Below are 27,199 nucleotides of genomic sequence, written 5' to 3' on the forward strand. Positions count from 1 at the left end.
CCCAAACCCAAATCCCATACTAGACATATATATACTTAAGGTTGTTTTGCTACTTTTTCGATGTGGGACAAGCATTTCCCACTTTATTCACACCCATTTAGGCTTTATAAATCACTTACTTTGGAACCAATTTCTCATTCACCCGGAAACGGATTTGAGAAAATAAATATACCACGTTCATCTCCTCGCAGAGAGGAACGCACTCGTCAATAGATTCGCAAAAAATTCTTAGCGGAATCTTTTAAAAAATCCTTCCAAAGTTTTGCGTTTTCTAATGCCGTTTCCAACATTATCTCTATTCCAATTCGTAAGATTATGTTAAGTTTAAGAATAACTATTTATCATCTCTTTTTTAATTTTAAATATGTAAGATTATGTTACTATGAGTTTAAGAATAATTGGATTATGAATAATTAATTAGGGGTATAATTTTATTTTTTAAGAATTTATGAGTAATGCTAATGTGACTATAAGTTGAAAGATTAAGATTTATATCATTCTTGTGCAATAAAAATAACACACACATTCAATAAATAGAAAAAGAATTTCATGAATAGATTTTTATCACTGTAACTCAACAAAATAGAAAAAATAAAATAAAATAATAATAATGGGTTCATGCTTTTAATAAAAACTCAACAAAATAATGTGTTCATGCTTTTAAACGGTATATGAATCATCCATAACATAAAGCTATTCAAAAGAAATCCTCTTTTTTTCTTATAGCCGTTAGAGAATTCCCATGTTGGGATTCAAATCCAACTACCTCCATAAACGTTTATATTCATCTTCAGCGTCTCATGTAGTCAACTACCTGAACTGTCAGATCAACTTCTTCCTCTCCAACCAATTCATAGACCTGCAATCTCTCCTCCGATCACATGCTTACATTATCACAACTGGTCACACAAACAACATTTTCATAGCATCAAAGCTCATCTCTCTCTATGCTTCTTTCAGTAAACCCAACTTGTCAACTCAAGTATTTGATTCAGTTCATTTCAGAGATACTTTCCTTTGGAACTCTGTAATCAAAGCTCATTACTCCAATGGAGAGTACCCACAAGCTCTTCAATTATATCTCCGAATGCGGTTATCTGATACCCAACCTAACCATTTCACCATTCCAATGGTTGCTGCAGCCTGTGCGGAGCTTTCATCGTTAAATTATGGCATGACCATACATGGGTTGGTTTCAAAACTTGGACTTGTTGCAGGAAATTCAGCAATTGGGTCTTCGTTTGTGTATATGTATTCGAAGTGTGGTTGTATGGAGGATGCATCTCTTATGTTCGATGAAATTTCTGTAAGGGATGTGGTTGCTTGGACAGCACTTGTAATTGGGTATGTGCAGAATGACAAGAGTGAGAAGGGGTTAGAGTGTCTTGTGAGATGCACAAGGTTGGTGGGGATAGTGAGAGGTCGAATTTTAGAACATTGGAAGGTGGGTTTCAAGCTTGTGGGAATTTGGGGGCTTCGCTGGAAGGTAGGTGCTTACATGGTTTAGCAGTAAAAATTGGAATTGGGTATTCTCATGCCATTCAGTCTTTGCTATTGTCAATGTATTCCAAGTGTGGTACCCATGAGGAAGCTTATCTTTCGTTTTGTGATGTTTTCAACAAGGATCTTATCTCATGGACATCAATCATTGGTGTTTTTGCAAAATTTGGGTTTCTCACCAAATGTTTAGGCATGTTTATGGAAATGCAGTCTGCTGGCATATATCCGGATGGAACTGCTATCAGTTGTGTAATTTCAGGTTTTTGTAATTCCATGAGGATCTCTGAAGGAAAAGCCTTCCATGGTTTAATCATAAAGAAAAATTATGTAGTAGATCAGATGGTCCATAATGCATTGTTGTCAATGTACTGTAAGTTTGGACTTCTAGATTTTGCCAAGAAGCTCTTTGATAGAGTACACGATCGGGACACAGAGTCTTGGAACATATTGGTGTCTGGCTATGGTAAGATCGGGCCAAGAGCCAAATGTGTAGAATTGTTTAGCGAAATGCAACATCTAGGCATTGAATCTGATTCAAACAGTTTGGTATCTGTGATTTCTTCATGTTCCCAATTAGAAGCATTCCATCTAGGTCGATGTCTTCATTGCTATGCGATTAACAGTATTATGTATGAGAATGTTTCAGTTGCCAATTTTCTCATAGACATGTATGGTAAGAGTGGGAAATTAACCATTGCATGGAAAATATTTTGTGGGACACAAAAGGATACTGTCACGTGGAACACTTTGATCTCTTCTTATACTCATAGTGGGCATTCTGCCGAGGCTTTAGCCCTATTTGATGAAATGGTTTCGAAAGGCTTCAAGCCTAATTCAGCAACATTGGTGACAGTGCTCTCTGGTTGTTCTCATATTGCATCTCTGGAGAAAGGAGAACAGATTCACAATTACATCAAGGAAGGGGGATTTCAGTTTAATTTATCTCTTGAAACTGCATTAGTTGATATGTATGCAAAATGCGGGCAGCTCAAAAAAGCAAGTGAAATATTTTGCTCAATGAAAGAAAAAGATGTTATTTCTTGGAATGTGATGATCTCTGGTTATGGATTGCACGGAGATGCAAAATCTGCCATAGAGATTTTCCAGCAGATGTTGCAATCAAATGTTAGACCAATGAGCTCACCTTTCTTGCTGTTCTCTCAGCTTGTATGCATGCGGGGCTTGTTGAAGAAGGAAAATGGCTGTTTGATAGAATGGGTGATTTTTCTCTGAGACCCACATTGAAGCACTACACTTGTATGGTTGATCTTCTTAGTCGGTCAGGTAATCTGCATGAGGCTGAAGCTTTGGTTCTCTCGATGCCCATGGACCCTGATGGCGGTTTGTGGGGTGCTTTGTTAAGTGCTAACAAAATTCACCACAATACTGAGATGGGAATAAGGATTGCGAAGCATGCTATTGCCTCCGACCCAGGAAATGATGGCTATTATATAACGCTTTCCAACTTATACACCTCGACAGAGAGGTGGGAGGAGGCAGAGCGTGTGAAAATAATCATGAAGGAAAGAAGGAGTGAGAAAGAGAGCTGGTTGGAGTGCAGTATAATTCATAGGGAATACCCATCTGCTCTTTGGTGTACGAAAGGTACCAACCTTGGTATCATAAAATATACAAAAAAGTGCTAAACTCCATGCTATAGCCAATGTGCGTATCTGCAGATGGTTTTGATGCCTTCGGTGCCATTATCTCTGGTCCTGAAATTCACTCCAAGTCCCCACTGGCAAAGAAAATGCCAAACCAGCAGTTTCACTACCTTGGTTGCAGGAAATCTTATTCATTATGGAATTCTGACCCTTATTTTTCTTGCATTAGCTGAGCATTGATAACATTCTTGCTGATGTATGATATGGAGAAAGTTGTCCCCCTTGTTTTAGGTTAGATTCCTGCTGCAGTTCAAGCAGATGTTTACTTTAAATCCTGATTGTTGATTACACATTAATAAAATGATTAGAGTAACTGACCTTTTGCTGTCTGAACTCGACTAGCGAGCACGGAATGGAGGTTTGACATTGTTACATGCTGTCTGAACAGGTACTGAGCTGTATGCACGGGCAAGATCATAGAATGAACACACATTAGTTTACACGTTCTAAGTCTTATATTCTCCTTTAGTCTTCATTATAAAAAATGTAATGGAGGTTTGACATTGTAAATATATGATTAAATGATCTTTGTTCAAATTCCAGCTCAAATTAATCATTTAGATTGTTTAGTATACTTCATGGGAAAAGCCTTTGTTTATAATAGGATGCCTTTTATGTTGCAGATAAAGAGTCAGCAGTTCATAGCAAATGAAAGTTTCGTAAAAGACAGGATATGTTAACTGAGACCAAGTACCAGATCACTCTGAGATAATTGTCTTCTCTAGCTTATGGTCGTCTGGATGTTAAAGCTTTGAAGCAAACTGAATCATCGTGAATGTTATACATAGAGACTAGGGGCATGGATTCTTGTTATGTTCTCTTAATCATATACTATTGGGACAATTTGGTGAGCACTATTATTAAAATCAAGGTATGAAGCATTTTAGTAACTTCCGCAACTTTTTAATCTGGGCTTCCAAGGATCTAAGTTTGGGGCGATCAATTGATGAAGCATGGCCTAGATACAGATCATAGAGGTTTTAGATATGCGATGGTTAACTACATTTGAACGGAGTCCTTTCTTTGTCTTAATTGTGCTTTCCAGTTTGAAAATATGAACCATAAGCTGCATGCTACGTGGGTTGACAAAAATTGAACTTTTATGGCAGAGATTTGGGAAATGAATACTAGGATCTTCCATATTTTCAGATCTAAATAGAGTCATTTGCATCACAGAATAGCAAAAAGCTTTGGTATTTGATTTGGAGTTAATCTCGTGGTATTTCTAAAGTAGTAATGAATCCCGTCAGTAAAATGGGTCCTATAGAAAGTCCATCTATTCCCAATCGCCAGTGGAAATCAAAAAAATCGATCCATTTATAATCCTCCACTAGTTGGATTAATGGATCGTCTGATTGGAAATGATAACAGAATGCATAGGTTGTTAGAAGGAGCTCTAATATACATATACAAATAGTATACCACTTAATTACGCTATTTCCTCTACGGGGAAGAAAGAAAATTAAAGAACCCGCGGCTATTGGCAAAACTACAATTATTGTTAACCAAGGAAAATCATTCGTGGTAATGACAAGATACATTTGGACCAGAAAAACCCGTACTCGAAAATAAAATATTTTGAGTACGGGGTTTTTGTCGGTAAAAAAAAATCAAATGGATTCAAGTGGAGTTTTATGGAACGTATCAATAAGCTAGACCCATGCTGCGAGTTGTTTCATGCCATAAATAAACTCGAACACTCAAGAAATCCGTTGGACAAGCGGATTCACATCTCTTACAACCGACACAGTCTTCTGTTCTTGGAGTAGAAGCAATTTGCTTCGCTTTACATCCATCCCAAGGTATCATTTCTAATACATCTGTGGGGCAAGCTCGGACACATTGAGTACACCCGATACATTTTTGAACATCACAAAATTTCGATCTAGTAAACTTATAAACGAATCATATATTTCGATACCAGACGAATCAATGATTTATCAGAATTTTTTTAATTAGTTTACTTCTGGATTGACTTATGAAAGAGAACACCAAGATACTTTAATTTCCACCTTTTTGCAAGCACGATTATACCTTATGTAGCAGACATGCTAAATTAATCAACGATTATTAGAATTTATATAATTAATAATACCTTTACTTATTCAACAAATTCGATTGGTTGATATGAGTTGATTTTCGATTACGATAAATTGACGAAACAATAGCCAGTCTAATAGCTACTTCAGCGGCTGCAATAGCTATAACAAAAATTGCAAAATTGGTTCCTTTTAATTGACGACTATCAAAAAAATCAGAAAATGTTACAAAATTTATATTAACTGCATTCAATATAAGTTCAAGACACATAAGGGCTCTAACCATATTTCGACTTGTAATCAATCCATAGATACCAATAGAAAATAAATAGGCACTCAAAATAAGGACATGTTTGAGCATCATTAACCAACTCCTTACTGATGTTGATTTATTTCAATATGAACAACAATTCAATAGATTCGATTGACTCGAATATAACAAGTATGGAATGAATATATTAGTAATAGATCAAACTAAAAGCATTTCTATTTTATACACGAATTCAAATAGAATTGAAGGGAAACAAATGTGACAACCTAGAACAAAATTGGATTTTGATTCTTAGTTCTAAAAATTTATTATTGACGGGCTACAGCAATTGCGCCTATTAAAGCAACTAAAAGAACTATTGAAATGAGTTCAAATGGAAGAAAAAAATTTGTTGATAAATGAATCCCAATTTGTTGACTATTATTTATCAAATCTTGTTCTAGAATCTGGTTTGATCTTGTAGTCCAAATAATCCCGTACCATGACGTATCTAGAATAGTAATAATTAGTGAAACAAAAATACTTGTACAAACCATCGAAGTAACCCCATCCCCAACGGTCCAAAGATAAAAATCTTTGTGATATTCTGAACCATTCATGAACATCACAGCAAATATAATTAAAATATTTATAGCTCCTACGTAAATAAGAAGTTGCGCAGCGGTTACAAAATGGGAATTAGATAGAATATAGAATAGGGAGATACAAACAAGAACCAATCCCAATGAAAAGGCGGAAAAAATTATATTGTTAAGTAATACTACTCCCAGACCTCCCAATATAATACCCAATCCCAGAAAAACTAAAAGAAAATCATGTATTGGTCCAGGTAAATCCATTCTATGTAAAATAAGAAATAAATAAATCGAAATATTTCATGACTTTATTGACCTGACCAGGAAAAATGTGACTCTATATTTTTTTATGAGATTTCTTAATTGTTAATTGAATTCAATCTTAATGAGTGCGTATTAGGTACAGAAATCTCATTCTTTATCCGAAAGGAAAGTTTGAAACTATATATTTTGAAATCATTATGAATATGGAATAAAATATAGAAATAGATTTTCCATCCAAATTGAGTCGCGGTTCTTACCAACTAATCAATAGTTTGGATTTTTAGTTATTGACGAAACAAAAACCGTATTCGTTTAGATCAAAACTTAACCTTAGTAATTGGGAATTGCTCTTGAATCAAGGGGTTTAGTCATTTTTTATTTGAGGCGAATTCCAAATTGTTCGAACCGTGGAATCGTCAATTACCGATATTGGTAAACGACCCAAAGCAATTTGATTATAATTCAATTCGTGACAATCATACGTAGAAAGTTCATATTCTTCAGTCATCGATAAACAATTTGTTGGACAATACTCAACGCAATTACCACAAAATATACAGATTCCAAAATCAATACTGTAATTAATCAATCGTTTATTTCGAATATCCGTTTCCAATTTCCAATCAACAACAGGTAGATCTATAGGACATATACGAACACATACTTCACAAGCAATGCATTTATCAAATTCAAAATGGATTCGGCCGCGGAAACGCTCCGATGTGATTAATTTTTCATAGGAATATTGAATAGTTACGGGTAAACGATTCGCATCGGATAAGGTAATCATGAAACTTTGACCAATGTATCTTGCAGCCCGTATTGTTTGTTGATGATAATTCATGAACCCAGTTACCATAGGGAATATATCGCGAATATCTATAAAAAATTTTATGCCTGTTTCTTTCTCTTGTTTGAGACAAGTCATGAATATCGTATTCCTTTACAGTGACATAAGCTGGGAAGAAGTTGTTAATAATAGAATACCTAGAGAAATAGGTAAAAGAAATTTCCATCCAAGATTTAATAGTTGGTCCATTCTCAGCCTCGATAAAGTCCATCTTGTTGTGATAGAAATGAACAAGAATAAATAAGTTTTAGCTAATGTAATAAAGATGCTAATTATTGTTCCAAAGACTATACCCGCTTTATTTATTTCAAGAAGCTCAGGAACGAGTATGTACGGAATAGAAAGATTCCAATCGCCCAAGTAAAGAACTGTACAAATAACGAAGAAACTAGTAGATTTAGATAGGAATCAATGTAAAACAAACTAAATTTGATACCTGAGTATTCGGTTTGATAACCCGCTACTAACTCTTCTTCCGCTTCTGGTAAATCAAAAGGTAATCTTTCACATTCCGCTAGGGAAGAAATTAGAAAAATGATAAACCCTATAGGTTGATACCACAAATTCCATCCCCAAAACCCATATTTTGACTGTGCTTCAACTATATCAACTGTACTTGAACTGTTAGATAATCATAGTCGGTGATAACATCACTGTTTCCATTCCTATTACAGAACCGTACATGAGATTTTCACCTCATACGGCTCCTCGAGGGTCACAAATAAATCTAAGGACACATTCAATATTATTTATCTTGATATGTTTGTAGGATAGATAGAGTCAAAATCTATCATAAGGTCCCGAATTAGACCAATGGAATTCTGTCTGCTCTATTTATAATAAATAAAAAAAGCACTTCTGAATTTATCTCATCTTTTAATATTTTTTCTTTTTTTGTTGTGTATGAGTAATAACTTAATCTTTCAATAAAATACTTTTTGTAGCAATATCCATACATATTTCAACCTACCATTTTCAATTACGAAAAAGAACTAGACATTACATTAGTTCATGAATCATGACAAAAAGCCCGTCTCTCTAAATATGTATATAGGAAAGAAAGAATAAAAAAAGATTTTTCCTTTTTTCTATTGCAATGAAATTCTTTCTATTTTATTTATTTTTTCGTTCCTATTCTCCTTTCTCAGAAAAGGGGGGCTTTCAAAAAAAAAAAAAATTTGAGGACTACTTCGTTCCTGATAGTTATTTACCGAATCGGTGGATAGGAGCATACTCTGGATCGGAATCGTGGGGAGTACTGCTTGATCGTTTCTACCAACTTAAAGTCCCAATTAGAATTCCTTTTATGCAGAAATATCCTGTTGGATAACTTACATAATCTGTATTACTAATCCTTTGTGTACCTTGGTGTTCCTAACCAACCACTCATTTTTGCCCGATCCCCCATTATAATAATACCTGTCTGGTAACAAATAATAAAAACCCCATCCAGTTGATCTTTTGAACCCGCTTCAAGACATGATGACTAATCAACCAATCTTGGGGTAAGCAGCCTCTACTGTTTGTGTTTACTTTCACTTAACTCTTGAACACAGGAAATGAGACTCAATCTTTTTACTGCGAATTTAGAAGCTATTTTTCTCACTCATATAACTATCTGGTTTAATTCATCAACCCAAATGTTGAATAAAAAATATGAAAATACGTATTCAACACATTTAACTTCTTTCCTATAAAGCAAGGAAATAGGGAAAGTTTTTGTCTCAATGAATCACACGTAGAGATATTGATAACACACATAGAGTTAATGGTATTTCACAACTAATTGATTGAGCAGCAGCTCGCAGACCACCTAAAAAGGAATATTTATTATTTGATCCATATCTTGACATAAGAAGTCCAACAGGAGCAATACTTGAAATAGTAATCCATAGAAAAACACCAATACTGAGATCGGCTAGAACAAGGCGATAGCCAAAAGGAATTACTAAACAACTTAGTAAAATTGATATAACTGCTATGAATGGTCCGATACTGAATAAACGAGGATCTCTTCTAGATGGAAGAAGGTTCTCTTTGAAAAGTAATTTTGTCCCATCTGCTAGAGCTTGAAGAATTCCCAAAGGGCCGGCGTATTCAGGTCCAATACGTTGTTGTATTCCTACTGATATTTCTCTTTCTAACCAAACAATTACTAGTACACCTATTGTGATTCCTAATACAAGAGTCAAAATAAGGACAAGCATCCATATGATCTCATAGACCTCTTTTAACGATTCCAATCTGGAAAAAGAATTGATAGCTTGTACTTCTGCTGTATCAATTATCATTTCAACGATCAACTTCTCCCATAATGATATCTATGTTACCTAGGATCATCATAATATCAGCCAATTTCATTTTTTTAACTAACTGAGGAAGAATTTGCAAATTGATAAAACTTGGTGGGCGAATTTTCCATCTCCAAGGAAAAACACTCTGATCTCCTATGAGAAAAATTCCCAATTCCCTTTTTGGGGCTTCGACTCTTACATAAAGTTCTTGGTTCGACAATTCAAAAGTTGGAGAAGGTTTTTTACTAATAAATCGATATTCAAAATCGTTCCATTCGGGATTCCTTACTTTATCAAAGCATCGGATTTCTAAATTCTCATAGGGCCCCCCCGGAATTCCTTCTAGAGCCTGTTGAATAATTTTTATGGATTCTTTCATTTCACCGATTCGTACTAAATAACGAGCTAATGAATCCCCCTCTTTTTGCCATTGGACTTCCCAATCAAATTCATCGTAACACTCATAATGATCAACTTTACGAAGATCCCATTGTATTCCAGAAGCTCGCAGCATTGGTCCTAATAAACCCCAATTTATTGCCTCTTCGCCTCCAATAATGCCCACCCCCTCAACTCGTTCTAAAAAAATAGGATTCCGCGTAATAAGCTTTTGATATTCAGCAACCCCTGTTAAAAAATAATCGCAAAAATCCAAACATTTATCTATCCAACCATGAGGTAGATTAGTAGCTACTCCTCTGATACGAAAATAATTATGCATCATTCGCATACCGATAGCAGCTTCGAATAGGTCATATATTAATTCTTTTTCTCGAAAAATATAGAAGAAGGGGGTCTGCGCACTAATATCGACCATAAAGGGGCCAAGCCATAACAAATGAGAAGCTATACGACTTAATTCCAACATAATTACTCTGATATAGCTAGCCCTTTTGGGTACTTGAATATTTCTTAACTGCTCTGGTGCATATACAGTTATTGCTTCTGTGAACATAGTAGCTAAATAATCCCAACGTGTTACATAAGGCAAATATTGTATAATTGTTCGGTTTTCCGCAATCTTTTCCATCCCTCTGTGTAAATAACCCTATATTGGTTCACAGTCAATAACATCTTCACCATCTAGAGTAATGATGAGTCGAAGAACACAATGCATTGATGGGTGTTGAGGGCCCATATTGACTATCATGAGGTCTTTTCTTGTAGCTGTTGCAGTCATAAGTTTTTCCCCGATTCATTCTTCCATGAATTGCTGAAAGGGAAAAGAAGTTCATCACAAATTAAGCGAATAATTCAAAATGACTCATCAAATTAACGAGTTTTTGTTTGTCAAATACCCAACTGACTAATTAATTCTTTATAACGTACTTTTTTTTTTTTTACAAATAAGCCAATAGCCGTTGACGTTTTCCCAGAATTTTCCGCAGACCCCTCTGAGATAAATAGTTTTTTTTGTGCAATTCCAAATGGGAAGTATGTCTTTGTATCTTATTGGTGAACACGAATACTTGAAATTCAATGGACCCCCTCTTTTCTTCTTTTTCTTGGGAGATAACCGAGATGAATGGATTTTTTACCATAAAAGAACCCTCCTTTTACATATATTAATTTTACCGATCAGTAATAATAATAAGGCTAGTCATTTTAATCTGATATACACAATAATCTAAATTTCTTTATGGATTCCAATTTTATCAAGTAAAATGAATCAATAATCAATTCAATTTAAAATTGGAGTCGGATACGAATACAAAAGGATAATACATTTCTGCACTTACGAAAGAGAATAATTTAGGCCTAAAATAAAGAAGATTCATTTCTATATCTAATGGATACGTCATTGAATTAGTATCGTATATTAGTGTAAGACAAGGCATGTGCGCATTTGTTTTGTTTGCTTTTAGATACTAGATATGATAGAGGATATAGAGGAAAAATGTACCATCAACAAATTTTCAATCGGGGATACATATGTATCCTTAACATACTGAAACGACTTCCATTATTGGTATCAAACCAATAACGATTCATACAAGCTAAATCTTCTAATCGATAGTTAGGGCAAAGGAAAAACTTTAATTTAATTTATTTATTTTTCTCGCTATCAAGATGCGGATTTTCATCCAAAAATGGACCCCAGTCTTTTATGTTGTTCCCGTTGCAAAATACTGGATTTCTATCCATACCATTTCTATTCTTTGAATTGAAACAAATTAGAATTCTCAACTCTCTACAACGTCTAGATGATAAAATATTTTCAGGAGTAAGCAAATCATGATGATTTTTGTCTCCGGTTATCTTTTGATGTTTTGCAATGAATTCATCAAAGTTCTTATCAAGATATTCTTTTTCTCGGTATCTTTGATTAGTTTTGTGCTTACTCTTATGAACCATTGAAATACCGAGGGTTTGATACATAAAAAATTGTCCGTCGTTTTATAAAAACAGACGAACGGGTTCAATAATCAATATTCCCTTTTTCATCAATTCTGTAAGAGTTAAATTCTTTTGAATCAGCATTATATCCATATAGAGTAACAAGGTGGAGATAATTGTCTTCTCTAGCTTATGGTTGTCTGGATGTTAAAGCTTTGAAGTAGACTGAATCATCGTGAATGCTATACATAGAGACTAGGGGCATGGATTCTCGTTATGTTCTCTTAATCACATACTATTGAGACAATTTGGTGAGCACTATTATTAAAATTAAGGTATGAAGCATTTTAGTAACTTCCGCAACTTTTAAATCTGGGCTTCCAAGGATCTAAGTTTGGGGAGATCAATTGATGAAGCATGGCCTAGATACAGATCATAGAGGTTTCAGAGATGTGATGGTTAACTACATTTGAACGGAGTCCTTTCTTTGTCTTAATTGTGCTTTCCAGTTTGAAAATAAGAACCATAAGCTGCATGCTACGTGGGTTGACAAAAATCGAACTTTTGTGGCATGGGTTGGGAAATGAATACTAGGATCTTCCATATTTTCAGATCTAAATAGTCATTTGCATCACAGAATAGCAAAAAGCTTTGGTATTTGATTTGGAGTTAATCTCGTGGGTTCTAGCTGATAATTTTTCAGGCAGTTCTCTTCTACTAATTCAAGACTCTTCGATGCAGTGATCGGTCTTCCAAAATCAACAATTCATTCACTTGGGAGCATTCCCTAGAAGTAGAAGCTACTTTCCAAACTGCAGCCTCGAAACCAGTTGTCCATATGGATGAACAAGTCCTTTTGCGTTACTGGTCCGAAAATGGAAACAAAGTTACCAACCCTATTATCCGTTTTTTTGTTTCTGGATTCAGGATTGTCAGATTACAAACGTAGTAGTCCTTTCAACACTACAGAGCTGCAGCCAAAATCTTTGTAACAGACTGAAGAGATGATTGAATAGAACAGTTTATGTTTGCCCCTCGAAGTTTCAGTGAGCCCCATTGCATAGCTTCAAATAACTTCAGTAGTCCAAACTGGCACGGCCTCAATGGAGAAGATGATGATGTTATCCAGCCATTTGATCTTCTAATTCCGCTGATTTCATGATGGTACCTTCAAATGCTTAGAAGTTTTGTTTTATTTTATTTATAAGGTCATAAGCTTAGAAGACGTTGTCTTGTGGATGGTTGGGACTCAAATCCTGTCTTTCTTTTGGCCTTGTGCTGATGAAAAGGCTATTCAGTCTGCTATCTACATTGTTTGCATAGAGGACTTAAATGGATGAAATGATCAACAGTGTCACAACGATTTTCATGTTGACTTCATTGTATCTATATTAACATATTATATATCAAATTATCAATTGGCCTCATTTTAAAGTTTTGTCTTGTATAACTGGAAAATCTTCTTTTACTGACTTGTTAGCTCAACTATTAGGCCGTTGACAATGTACTAGGCCAGACCAAGGCACAGACGGCATGTATGACCAAAACCAAAATTCCTACTTAGTCCACCAGTCAAGATAAGCATCCCAGGCCATTCAAAGTCTAATTTTCTATCTAATAATGTCATTGTAATCTTTTTTCTACTTGGTTGAAAAACAAATTTATCTACCTCATAATTACGTGAAAATATTTTTATTTTATTTTATAAAATATTATTGCTTCTACGTATAAGTAATTCTTTAAAGAAACACACTTTTCACAACACTACATAAATTTTAAATTAAGTTGGTTGTTCAACCTCACAACAAAGAGCGGCGTTGTTTATTTAATTTCAATCTCTAAAATAAAATAAGTGAATAACAGAGGGAGTAGAGTTATTATATTTGTGTCTATATTGTAATTTGAAAGTCAGGAGCACGTTCACAAGATAATAAGTTATCCGTGATAAGATTGTACGCCTTGGTGAATTGGATTTGCCAATTTTAGTCCATATTTAAAAGTAAATTACGCTCATTTCTCTCTAAATATAAAATAAAACCGGCAAATCTTATTAAGGTTAGTTATCAAAATCTGCTTAACTTAAAACAAAGAGATCCGGTCTAACTCCCACCTTTTTATTTAGCCGCTGGATTGGTGGAAAATGTGCTCATTTTGGCTTTTGGGCACGTTCAACGTCTTATTCACACCGTCTCATCCGTTTAATTAAGGAAACCCCATTGACAACTCAGACTGAAGAAAATTTTGTACTTTTTTGTTGGACCAACGTCAAACTCCCTGTACCCTTTTCTATCTCGCTCTCTCTGTACTTCGATTAATAGGGAATTGCTCAATCTTCAATTGATTTCTTAATTTTGATTATTGACCAAATTTCTTAATTGCTCAATCTTCAATCAATGGGCAAGTGTTTCAGCTTCGCGTCGACGAGAAATCAGTGCTACAGATACTCATTCAGCTACTCCGGCCTGAAATCGAGGACCACCGACCTCGGCGACGGCACGGTCATGCACTGTTGGGTCCCCAGAAAGCACAAACCCAAAAAACCCACTCTGATCATCATCCACGGAATCGGAGCGAACGCAATGTGGCAATGGAACGACTTTGTGTCTCCGTTGATTTCCAAATTCAATCTCTATGTTCCTGACCTGGTCTTCTTCGGCGAATCGTCCACGACTCGGCCGGAGCGGACCGAGTCGTTCCAGGCCGAGTGCGTGATGCGGACGATGGAGGCGCACGGGGTGCGGAGGATGAGCGTCGTGGGGCTGAGCTACGGCGGATTCGTGGCGTACAGCATGGCGGCGCAGTTCCCGGAGGCGGTGGAGCGGGTGGTGATAGGTTGCGCCGGGGTGTGTTTGGAGGACAAGGATATGGAGGAGGGGATGTTTAAGGTGCAGAGTGTGGAGGCGGCGACCGAGATTTTGTTGCCGCAGACGCCGCAGAAGATGAGGGAGTTGATGCGCCTTTCATTCTATAAGCCGCCCAAGACCATGCCCTCTTGTTTTCTCAATGATTTCATCGATGTGAGTGTCACATTTGCTTAATTTCTTTGATCAACACTTTTGATTGATTGATTTGTTTTCAATTGGTTATGAAATCGGTGCCGTATAATTGGAATTGCTTTATTTAATTTGATTACAAAATTGGTCTCTTAGAATTGAAATTTCTTTGTTTATTCATCTTTTAGATGAATTGGAATCACTTTATTCCATGCCCCTATGCCCCTAAAATAGCTTTATTTACATAACTTTTTGCTTCATCACATGAATCTTTGGTTGCATTAATTGACTATAATTTTGAATCTAAATAATAAAATGAAAGTTTTATCTTGGATTCAAATTGGATTTGGATTCAAGGGATTGAACTTTACTTGAGATCTGATCCAAATCGAGTTCATTCTATGGTTGGATATGTTTATGTCCATAGGCTCAGCCGCTCAGCTCAAGCTTGTGATGAGTTCAGGGCAGCTTGGGTTGTTGGCGAGTAAGCTAACCTTTGTTATATTTTATTACTTTATTATCAGTAAATGGCTATGAAGCTTGTCAAAGAATACAAAACAGCCTGAAAGACTTGTGCAGTTGATTCGCCTAATTTATTATAAAAAATCTTTACCGTCTCGTTAGAGATTCAAGCATGGTAGTCTTTTAATAACTAAGCTAAGCTTAAGTTATTGGGTAGTGCATTCCCTCCCATCCGAACTCGCAACAGTTTCGTTGAGGTCAGGCCACCCTACCTACCTGGAGGCGGACTTGGACGACTCCCAGTCGGGCGCTTGGCGTGAGATCAGATCAAGAACTGAGTCTCGCTTTGATACCAACTGTAATGGGTCGAGCATTTGCACTTTAATCCAAAAGCTTAATCTATTGTATGGTGCCGCATTCCTACCCATTTTACTTTCCATCTGGATCTGATGTGGGACACCTCTAACAATGGGATTACTTATATTAATTCTCTTTATGGAGATAGCATGCTATGAATCATCTAGGTTTGCACTTTAATCCAAAAGCTTAATCTATTGTATGGTGCCGCATTCGTACCCATTTTACTTTCCATCTGGATCTAATGTGGGACACCTCTAGCAATGGGATTACTTATATTAATTCTCTTTATGGAGATAGCGTGCTATGAATCATAGGGTTGATTGAAAGTGACGTATATATATATTTTTTGTTTTGGAAGGTTGAACAAACTCATATACATATGCCTCCACCCAAGGTTCGAGCCCCCGACCTCCTCTTTGGGGAGGTGGGTTCGTACCAGCTGGACTATTGTCCATTTGGTTGAAAGTGACGTATTCCAATGGAAGACAATGCAAGAAAATATTCTGGAGCTACTACTATGGTCTCTTATACCTAATTTCTTTTACACATGGTCTGAATAGATCATCCTTATTTGTGCTTGTCTATTCACCCAATAGCATCAAATTAAGGACTATGCATTGTGGAACTGTACAAGCATAAAGCAAGGTATTTGGTTTTTGCTAATATACTACATTTAGGTGTCAAATTAGATCAAGTAATTGTGCAAGGGAGTGAAAATTGAAATGAGACATTCAAAAGGATGAATTTAACTAACATATGTGATATAGAAGAATTTAGTACAAATGATTAATTAAGAGTGATGAAGCAAGTAGAAGTTAGAACTTAGATGAATGCCTGAAGGGCATGGAAAGAAAATTGCTGATAACGATCTTGCTGCCAACCCAATAGTATCACCAAGAAAAGACTGAATCTTTTGAGTTCCTGTGTCTCGAGTTGATATGAGAAACTTGGATTTATAATCCCTTTAGGTATCTCTTTTTTTCTTTTGTCAATTGACAATTCTTTTTAGCCTTCCATTTCTGCTCCTTCATGACCAAATGATTCCATCTCTTATATTAATAACAATTTGATTTTTTTTCAATTTTTATTTTATTTTATTTTATCTCAATATATAGAATATAAATGTTTTGTGAGTTAGAGTACTACATTTTGCAGATCAAGTAATCTTCAGAAAATTAGCTCGAACTGTTTCTGCAGACATGTTCATTGATGTGAGCAAGTGCGATATATCCTATATCCTTCAGCTGCCTCTGATTGGTTTCTTAATTTGGTTTGCGGACAGGTGTTGTGTACGGACTATCGTCAAGAAAAAAAAGAATTGATGCTTGCATTACACAAAGACAGAAAAGTCTCCGATCTTCCCAAGATTACCCAGGTTCTTATATATATATATATATATATATATATATATATAATTTTAACATAGTTCTTTTTCATAATGCTTAGTTTGACAAGCCCCCTTGATGGCATAACTCCTCCTTGATGCAGCCCACACTAATAATTTGGGGGGAACAAGATCAAATATTCCCACTGGAATTGGGACACAGATTAAAAAGGTCAATCTGAAGAACTTTATTAGTCAAATAATATTTCTTGCATTTTAGAAAATTTTAAAAATTCAAAATCACATAAGTTACGATTCAATGTCATTGATACTGCATTCCATTACCAAAGACAATTAGGAAACATTTGAATAGCATGTCTTCTTACATTTTGACATCTTTTGCCAATATTGTTCATAGCAACTAACCAGGGCTTTTACCCCATTTTCAATCGTAAGACTTGTTTCCAAGTTGAGTTTTGATTTATTATTTGTTTTATAATTCACAGGCATCTAGGTGAGGACGCTCAACTAGTAGTTATTAAGGATGTAGGACACGCTATCAATATGGAGAGGCCGAAAGAGCTCTACAAACACATGAAGTCATTCCTTATCGAGTCTCTACCTTCTCCTAAGCATGAAAATAACAGCAACAACCGCAAGGCAGACTAAAACATTTAGAAAAAACAGCGGAAGTCAAACATAGCCAGCATCAGGGTTTTCGATTCATCAGTCTCGCCAGGATTTGGAGTACTGCTGCTGGCACAGGCACTGGCATTTTCAAGTTTGCGATTTGGAAATATTTATGATAATGTATACAGAATGTACAAATATCCCATCGGCCATCAGCCCCAAGAACACGTTCCTAGATTGGTATAATTTAATTTGGTTTGACATTGCAGAAAGACATTTGAAGCATTTTTCTTTTCGTTTAATCTGCCAAAAGATCAGATATAAATGGCTAGTAAGCTGGCATAGGGGATAGCCATTCTTTTTCCCCAAAAATATCACTTCAAACAGGTATTTTGAAGCTCTGTTACATTATATCACTCTAATAAGATATTATTAGCTAGTTGTGATGTAATTTTTTTTGCAATGTTGCATTAAGAAATTTTTGGCATTGTTGAACTTAGCACTAGGAGAAACTTTTCAACACAGGAGGTCTGTAGATTATATTTATGTAGCCTTCATGACAAACTACTACGTAGTTCTTTTTTGGTGGTGGTGGTGGTGGTTAATGACAAACTAGTTTGATGAGCATCTTTTGTTTATGCCTTTTCTATTTTGGCAAATGGGCTTTGAAGTGACCTAGTTCTATAGTCAAAGCCCAACATTTAATCCATTACCCATCACCATAGGGCTTTCCCCAAAACCTCTTTCTGAAAATAAAATACTTGACCAAAATCCAAATTGGTTTTTAATAGTAATAGGGGTCCATCTGATCAACCCGGACTTCAATTTTGACCCGACCTTGGAACACTCAGTATGTGGTGGACATTGTCAATTCATGCACACACAGAAGATGCTCTGTCACAATTCACCTTTATTCCATATATCAGTCCTTTAGTTGATAATATTCTCATCCTTCGCTTCTTTTCCATACCAACAACTTCTTTATAATTTCTTGAGGAACTTGAGAATTGATGCCAACAAAAGAAGAAATTAAAAGTGAACCTCACAAAAAGATCAGAAAGACTCCCTCTCTCTCTCTCTCTCTCTCTCTCTCTCTCTCTCATCATCGTGTTATGCATAAAATTAGACCAGCCAAAATCGCCAACCAGATTTTCCCTGCAAAACCATCGAATTACAAAATCAAACTAAATTCTATCGTCAAAACTAGTTTTCATTTTACCTAATTTTTTTTACTCCAATTAATTAAGTATGCGTGTCTCTCTCACATAATAAAGATGCTCTTTTTTTCTTTTTTCTTTTTTTTTTCTTTTTTTTTTTTTGGGGGGGGGGAGGGGGGAATAAAGATGCTTTTAATTTATATGTGTAAACAAATGTACCACACTGGCCAAAAAGGAACTTCATTTCACAAGAGGATCAGCAATTCATGTGCCTTTTAGTTTCAAAGATATCACTGACACATGTACAATTTCAGATAAAATATGCGTAGGGTGCTATACTAACATGATTTTTATGTTCACTGCAGGGACATTGAAAAATAGGCATATGTAGTTTTGCGGTTTACTTGAATATATATAATATACCTATATAGAAATTTTGTAATACATAATTCGACTATAATACGTGTATTTAGGAGGAAAAAAAAAAATCCCACAAAGAGAGAAAGAGAGACTTACAAGTTGATTGAGAAGTGGAGCTAAATATGATGCCTTGGAGGCGATTGTAGTTGTAACAGTCTGTAGTTGTATTGAAACCATCCTTACAAACACATACAAAAGAATTACCAGGAGGGGCATACCCACATACCCCATCACTCATCTCGCAATCATGACAACTGGTGGCACTATTGTAACTATCCCACCCTCCCAGTGTGTACTTCAATGCCACCCCGTATTCCCACTGGCTCGGGTCCGTTGGTACCTGTTACAGAATATTAATAATTAAATTACCCGGTATCTAACAACTTAAGTTTTTAGAGTAAATCGGCGAGGATTAATGGTACAAACCTGGCCTAGTGACACTATGGATGCAAACCCTGAACACTTGAGCGCATTGAGGTCTAATTCATCCTTCGTATTGAGATTCGCCGGAGAGTAGATGCAGCACGTGTTTGTCGGAGGAAACAGCGGTAATCCGATGCTGACGACGGCTGGACAGGTGTAAATTGAGGCACAGAGGTAGGAGGGGGATGGATCACAGATGGGTGTGCCCTTGATGGTGAGGGAAGAGGTGGGTGGTGCGCAGGATAAGAGGATGAAAGTTGATGGGCCGAGCTGGAACGGGCTGGCCCAGTCCAGACCCAGTTTGGTTTTGGAAGGTTGCATGGAGGTGCAAGTGGACATGGAGGGTGGGGTGATGGTTAAGGTGGAGGTGGTGTAGGATATAGAGGTTATGGGGTAAGAGCCGGTGTGGGTGGTGAGAAGGAGCTGGTCGCTAGCCGGTGTGCAGGTCACGTATGGGTGGAACCGGGGTGAGCCGCAGCCACAGCCGCTGCCTAGAGGGTACTTGACCTCTAATTGGCCACACTTGGTCCGGCACACGGGGTCTAGAGCTATCATGCGCCGGGGTACAGTGAAGAGTATAACTAGGATGGGGAAGAGGATGGTGTTGAGGAGGAGGGAGGAAAGAGAACTTGTCATTGCTCTCTTCTGTTTTTCTCTCTAGGATGGAAAGTTGATGGGATGGGCTCTTGTTTGTTTTAGGCCAAACTTAAAAGACAGATTATTCTCACAATGCAGTGGCAATTGTTTATTGATCACAAATTACAAAGGAATAATTGTTAGTCAAGCTCACTAGAAATGTGTTATTATGTATGCATTTGGACCACATCAAGTGTCCATAGAATGAATAAAGGGATTAAATAAAGCAATAATGGTTTTCATACATCAAACTTATAGAAGTAAACAATAAGGCTATGTTTGAATTGAATGATTTGAAGGGATTTGGAAATAAGGGAGAAGGAATGATAGTATGAAGTAGTACGAATGAATGTTTGGATTGTCTTAATATATTAATGAAGAGAAAAAAATTTTGGAGAGATTTGAATTCCTCTACGAGCTATTCTTGAGAAATAATAGTGGTTAAGTAATACTTTATATTTAGTGTGCAATAATGGAATGGATTGGAATATCTATTCCAACCATTCTTTTGTTTGGTATGCAATTTCAAGTGGGAATGGTCATTCCATTGGAATTAAAATCCATTCTTGAGAATGAAAATTGATTCCACAACTAAACCTATAAAATGGTCATTCCATTCCTAAGTATTTTTTTTAAAAAAAAATCAATTTTCAAAAAACCCTAGTATTCCACCACAACCACCTCCGCCTTTCACTAGCACCATTACCACTACCACCGCCTTCCACTACTACCGCCGCCACCAAATTTCACCATCACCTACCACTTCCCACCACCACCACAGCCTTTCACCACCGCTACCACCATCGTTTACCATAACCACCACCACCACTACCGCCACCATCTTCCACCACCACCACCGCCGCCACCATTACCTTTTACCATCTTCCACCACCACCGCCACCATCACCTTTCACCACTACCACCACTGCTACCGCCATCGCCTTTCACCACCACCACTACCTTCCACCACCGCCCTACTGTGATGCGGGTTGGCCTGGCCCACGCCTGACTACCCGAGGATATCAAACCAATTGGCAATAAATGAACACAGAATACAATTCAGATAAATATAAATAAATAAAACTGCTGAAAAGAAACTAGAATGATAAACCAAAACTGAAACCTCAGAATAAATTTTATAAATAAAGAATTATTCTGATACATCCAACTTTTCTATTTTTAATACAACTCGGGAATCCATCTGATGGACCCCTAATAAACTCCAACACCGAAAAAATAACAACTAAAGAACTCCAATGCTAAACCATGAAGAAAACTCCTACATCGTCGGAAAAATGAGTAACCGTCTCTGCTCAGCACAAACAAGATCTACAACCTGAAACCGTCCGTTACCTGAAAAATAATAGTGGGTCAGGCCCACGAACAAGTTCTAATCTAACTGCAATCTATACAGAGACCCGATACGCAGATACACCCTAGATACCTCACTATATCTATTTAGTCCATATATATATATATATATATATATATATATATATATATCCACACTAAGGACATTCACTGGACTACAATAGGGGTCTCAACCTGAATAAAAGGCATCACGCGAAAACGCACCTAAAGGTGGGCATGAGTACCTAGACCTAACAGGGTACACCTACCTACTATATCCAGCTACGCATCCACTGTATATACGCACCCTAACTAACGAGTCTGAGGCTCAAGCTCATCTCGTGGTACCATAATCATATATCTAAAGTCCGTCCAAAAACCAGAGTATGTCATTCACTTATTCAATGAAGAGACATACAAAAATACCGTCCAGATAAGCACTCAACTTATTCAGCTGATGTGTCTTAATTACAACCAGTTAATCCAGGGAGTCATTCAACCTAGTCAGTCGATTCAACTCAAACACATTAATGGATTCAATATTTTACAATCCATACTTTCCATCCGGTAGGTTAGGTCTTAGCGTTTTGAGCTAAACCGTCCCCAGTATGCTACCGTCCCATACTGGTGCATATAATCCTCCATATTCATGTAAATTACAATATATAAATCATAATTTAGTAATTTACAGTCCAAACCATTATCCAAATAATTTCAGAAAATATTTTATTATTCTAGCAATTGCAATCCAACAGTAATCCAAATAATTGCAGAAAAAGATTAATATTTCGACAATTAGCATCCCAAAGCATGTATAGATCAAAACAAATACATAGATGACCCTATCATGCATTTAAAAATAAGTTTTATAAACATCCTAAATCTCATTAAATTGCTACAATTTAGTTTAGCAATTAATCCCCCTTTCATCGGTTAACAGTATAGAAAATTTACTATTTTAATACTGTTTGTCCCACTGACTCAGAGGCCAACTTTGATCAATCTAAGGTTTTAGTAACACCCAAAATAAACCATTCAATCCCTCTGTGAAGTCCCAAAATTTTAGAACAATTCAATTCCTTCAACCCGTTACTAGTATGTTAAATTGTATAGTTTTATACTGTCCATCATTTAGTGTAGAGACATAAACTATGCAACAAGAGGCTTTAACCACACTTGAAATTAGTATTAAGAACCCCAGTATGCTCACCACACAGTCCAGACCAAATTAAAAACATCCAAACATCACCTAAAACTTCAGAAAATCAATCCTCGTGAGAGACTGCTCTAAAACCAAAAAGGAGAAGGCTCCAAAAACAAAATGAGAAGGCTCTAAAAAAAGAGAGAAGGCTCCAAAAAACAAAAGAGAAGGCTCCAAGAATTCCTAAAGCCGTCTCCAAGAGGGTAGAGCCAGCTCTACCTCTCCTAGAGCAGGCTCTACAATTGGGGGGAGCCGGTTCCCTCCTTTTGGAGCAGGCTCTCTCCCTCTCTGAGAGCCGTTCGCAATTTTATGAATTCTATGTGATACCCCCCGGATTTTTGAATGCGGGTTGGCCAGGCCCACGCCCGAATACCCGAGGATATCAAAACAAATTGATAATAAACGAACACATAGTACAAAAGAATAAAGAAGAATAAATAAAATGTTGACAAGAAACTAAAATGATAATCTAATAATAAATCTCAGAATATATTTCCATTAATTAATAAACTCTTCTGATACAACTGATCCTCCTATGTTGACTTAGGAATCCATACTGTGTAGACCCCTAGAAAATCCAAACTAAACAAATGACAACAATAACTGTCTAAATCAGGAAACTGAATCATAAAGGAACTCCTATATAGCATCGGAAGAATGAAGTAGACTGATCCCTGCTCAGCACGAACAACCTCTACTCCTGATGAACACCTGAAAAATAATGGTGGGTCAGGCCCACAAACAAATTCTACTCTACTACAGTCCAAACAGAGATCCGATACACGTATACATCCTAGTCAATCCAACAGTAACTAGTAATCTGTATATATATATATACACACACTAAAGGAACCTCACTAGAGTATAGGGTTGTCTCAACCTAAATAGTAGGCAACATGCAAAACGCACATATAGTGGGCATGAGTACCTAGACCTACCAAGGTACACAACTACACTATATCTAGCTACACATCCCTGGCGATATACGCACCCTAACCACTGATCCTGAGACTCAAGCTCATATCATGGCACCATACTTATATATATATAATTTAGTAACCATCATATTCAGTATAAATTAATCCTCCATAAGTCATTCAACTTGTTCAGCTGACCTGACTTGAATATAAGTAGGACTTAACATTTTAGTTAATCCATTCCCTTATATAAAATAGGTAGGACTTAACTGATAAGTTAATCCGTCCCTAGAATGCCACCGTCCCATACCGGTGCATTAAACCACACAATCCAACAATTGATGTAACGATTAAGGAAATACATCAAACAATCCAGAAATAACTATGATAATATGATATCAAGTTATCACAAAATAGAAATGACTTATTATTTATTTAAGCTTCCTATATCATATGTCCTACATAAACTGAATCTTATATACATGATGATATTTTATTATACCGTCAAATAAGTATTCTCCATATCCAATTCATCCTACACATTTAATCTCAATTGCTAAAACATATTAAAAGATTAAATTCATTCGTTTGTTTAAAACATTCAAATAGCAAGCATCATTATGATTGAGTCTATTTAAATTTATTTAAACCCAAACCTAGTTTCTATTTAATGTTCAGGAATCCTAGGCATGTTTCTACGTTCCATCATTCCACAGATATGAAAAATATATAATTTAAACATGTAAAAATTCACACCGGAAATCAAATCAAAATCATGCATTTATCAATTCATAACACAAGAACATATATAAACAAAATTCATAAAACCTATGTTCTAATCCAATTAAACATGCATAATTATTTAATTTTATGTGTTTAATAAATTCTGGAATTTCCTAGGCATGTATAGAAACACGAATCAAAGGGAAAGAGATAGAAGAAGAACTTGCCTTAAACTTTCGGATCGAAAGTTAAACTTCTTCTTCCTTGATCTTCTCTCTACAGGGTTTTTTTCCTCTTTCCCTCTCTAACTCTCTCTCTCTAGAATATATCACGTGAATATTTCTCACCCCCTTTTACAACCTATAGCTATATATTTATAAGCTAAATAAAATAACCCTAACCCTTTTCCCAATCCAAGTCAACTTAAAAAAAATAAAATATAAAATATTAAAAAGGTAAGTAAAATATGTTACGTATATAATTTATGTATATTTTTATTAAATAAATAAATTATACACATCCCATTATTTATTAATGGATTATCCTATAATACTTAAGTTACCATAATATTATAAAGAAACTTAAAATATAACCCGTATCAAATCTACGCATATTTTTATTATTTAAATATAAAACATATACATCAGATTAAATATTACTATCCAAGTTACCATAAAAGTAATTAATAAATTACTTTCCCTTGTATATATACTAAAAAGGTAAGTAAAATATGTTAAGTATATAATTTATGTATATGTTTATTAAATAAATAAATTATACACATCCCATTATTTATCAATGGATTAACTAATAATACTTAAGTTACCATAATATTATAAAATAACTTAAAACATAACACGTATCAAAACTATGTATATTTTTATTATTTAAATATAAAACATATACATCAGATTAAATATTACTAACCAAGTTATCATAAAAATAATTAATAAATTACTTTCCCTTTTATATATATTAAAAAGGTAAGTAAAATATGTTACGTACGTATATAATTTATATATATGTTTATTAAATAAATAAATTATACACATTCCATTATTTATTAATAGATTATCCAATAATACTTAAGTTACCATAATATTATAAAGTAACTTAAAACATAACACGTATAAAATCTACGTATATTTTTATTATTTAAATATAAAACATATATATCAGATTAAATATTACTACCCAAGTTACCATAAAAGTAATTAATAAATTACTTTCCTTTATATATATATATATAATATATATTTATATATATACATACACAACTATCCATGGGTAATAATCTGTATACATCCAACCTCCTATCCAAGTAGTCCATGGGATCCAATTGGTTGGCCCATTACTACTAACCATACCATTAAAGAAAAAAAAATAATAATAATAAAAGAAAAGAAAACATTTAATTTACAGTTAATCAAAACACCATTTAATCACATAATCTAATTAAACAATTAACACATAGACAAATACAAATAATACATAAATACATAATCAAATAATTAAGTAATACCTAATTCAATTAAATACATAAGCAATTAGTCAAATAATCAATTAAAAAAATTAAAAATACAATTAAAATAAATAAATAAATACCGAGACTATCTTTTTAAAATTAGGGGTATTACATTCTACGACCTTCGTCCCCGACTCCGGCTGCTTCCAACCCTCTCTGTTTATTTTAAACCTGAACCTAGATGTCCCAAGTATGTCCAATATCATCCAGATTCATTATTCATACCAAATAGCATTACTAAAATCCTTTAACACCTACCAATTATAGTATGCTTATAAAAACAAGTACTGTAACCAAACTTTCAAAAATCATCACAGAACTAATTCAAGGCAAAAATATGATTAATTTGACATATAAAAACATGCACAATTTAGTTATTGATCCATTAAAACCCTAGAGCATACCTAGGTGCACAGAACATAAGCCAAAGGGAATGAGGAAGAAAAGAACTTACCCATGATTTCAGTTGAAATCCCGGCGTCGTGTCCACTGTTCCGGCAACACCGAGTTACTGTCTAGCCTCCTTCTACTTCTGCTCTTCCCTTCTCTTAGGTCTGACTTTGAAGCCTCAGTCGGAAACCTCACAGACTTGCTCTGTTTCTCTCAAACCCTCACTCTGTATCTTTCTGTGTTTTGCCATATATATATAGGCACAGATAAAACCTAATTCCAATGCTAATCCACGACAGAAACCCTAATCTAATTAAACCCTAGTCGGCCCATAGGATAAAACCCTCGTTAGAAACTTTGTTGCTTCCACCTACAGAACTTCTAACAGTTTCAGTTATTAAATCCCTAAAGACTTTATTAACGTAATTAAATAATTAAACATCTATATTAATAAATCAAGGACACACAAATAATAAAAATAATTCAGATAATTTAATTAAATCCAGTAATACAAATAAAGCAAATAATTTCATTAAATAATTAATTCCAATTAAATAGAATAATTAATCACGTAAGACAAATTCAAATACACAATTAACAATTAAATCAAATAGAAATAAAACAATTAAACACATAAGCAAATAGACACAAAAATTAATTAAAAATGCACAAAAATAAACGTTAAATTTTAATTTTATCCTTTTGGAAAATAGGGGTATTACACCTACATCACCACTGCCGCCTTCCACTACCACCACCACCATCACCGCCACCGCCTTCTACCACCCCCGTCACCACCACTGTCATCGCTTTCCACCACATTTCATCACCACCGCCGCAACCACCGTTATCGTCTTCCATCACCACCACCGCCACCTTCCACCTCTGCCACCA

The 27,199-nt window shown here is 35.4% G+C and overlaps 2 protein-coding genes and 2 pseudogenes across 2 annotated transcripts; 2 read left to right on the forward strand and 2 right to left on the reverse strand.

Moving 5' to 3' along the window:
- Positions 1–564: 564 nt before the first annotated feature.
- Positions 565–4,000, forward strand: LOC132286145 (pentatricopeptide repeat-containing protein At4g39952, mitochondrial-like; annotated as a pseudogene).
- A 2,587-nt stretch (positions 4,001–6,587) lies between these two features.
- LOC132283603 (uncharacterized) lies at positions 6,588–11,363 on the reverse strand (annotated as a pseudogene).
- A 2,583-nt stretch (positions 11,364–13,946) lies between these two features.
- LOC132283604 (uncharacterized) lies at positions 13,947–17,835 on the forward strand. Its single transcript, XM_059785587.1, has 4 exons — positions 13,947–14,811; positions 16,892–16,984; positions 17,098–17,165; positions 17,440–17,835. The coding sequence occupies exons 1-4, from the start codon at positions 14,188–14,190 to the stop codon at positions 17,600–17,602; spliced, it is 948 nt and encodes a 315-aa protein (XP_059641570.1). The 5' UTR covers positions 13,947–14,187; the 3' UTR covers positions 17,603–17,835.
- Positions 17,836–18,074: 239 nt separating this feature from the next.
- Positions 18,075–20,262, reverse strand: LOC132283605 (uncharacterized). Its single transcript, XM_059785588.1, has 3 exons — positions 19,567–20,262; positions 19,237–19,480; positions 18,075–18,718 (listed from the first exon to the last, which is right to left on the reverse strand). Exons 1-3 carry the CDS (start codon positions 20,197–20,199, stop codon positions 18,666–18,668), a joined length of 930 nt encoding a protein of 309 aa, XP_059641571.1. The 5' UTR covers positions 20,200–20,262; the 3' UTR covers positions 18,075–18,665.
- Positions 20,263–27,199: the final 6,937 nt, after the last annotated feature.

This window comes from Cornus florida, unplaced genomic scaffold, assembly GCF_030987335.1.
Source record: "Cornus florida cultivar Cherokee Brave unplaced genomic scaffold, ASM3098733v1 CherokeeBrave_3.0.0_Hap2_Chr11, whole genome shotgun sequence".
NCBI lineage: Eukaryota > Viridiplantae > Streptophyta > Magnoliopsida > Cornales > Cornaceae > Cornus > Cornus florida.

Bases quoted from the DNA above. Each gene is read 5' to 3' on its own strand.
- LOC132283604 (XM_059785587.1), top strand. From the start codon at position 14,188: ATGGGCAAGTGTTTCAGCTTCGCGTCGACGAGAAATCAGTGCTACAGA. The intron at 16,985-17,097 runs GTTCTTATATAT...TCCTTGATGCAG, and splicing joins ATCTTCCCAAGATTACCCAG to CCCACACTAATAATTTGGGG. The intron at 17,166-17,439 runs GTCAATCTGAAG...TATAATTCACAG, and splicing joins TTGGGACACAGATTAAAAAG to GCATCTAGGTGAGGACGCTC.
- LOC132283605 (XM_059785588.1), bottom strand. From the start codon at position 20,199: ATGACAAGTTCTCTTTCCTCCCTCCTCCTCAACACCATCCTCTTCCCC. The intron at 19,481-19,566 runs GTTTGTACCATT...ATTCTGTAACAG, and splicing joins CCATAGTGTCACTAGGCCAG to GTACCAACGGACCCGAGCCA. The intron at 18,719-19,236 runs GTAAGTCTCTCT...ATGGTTTTGCAG, and splicing joins CTCCACTTCTCAATCAACTT to GGAAAATCTGGTTGGCGATT.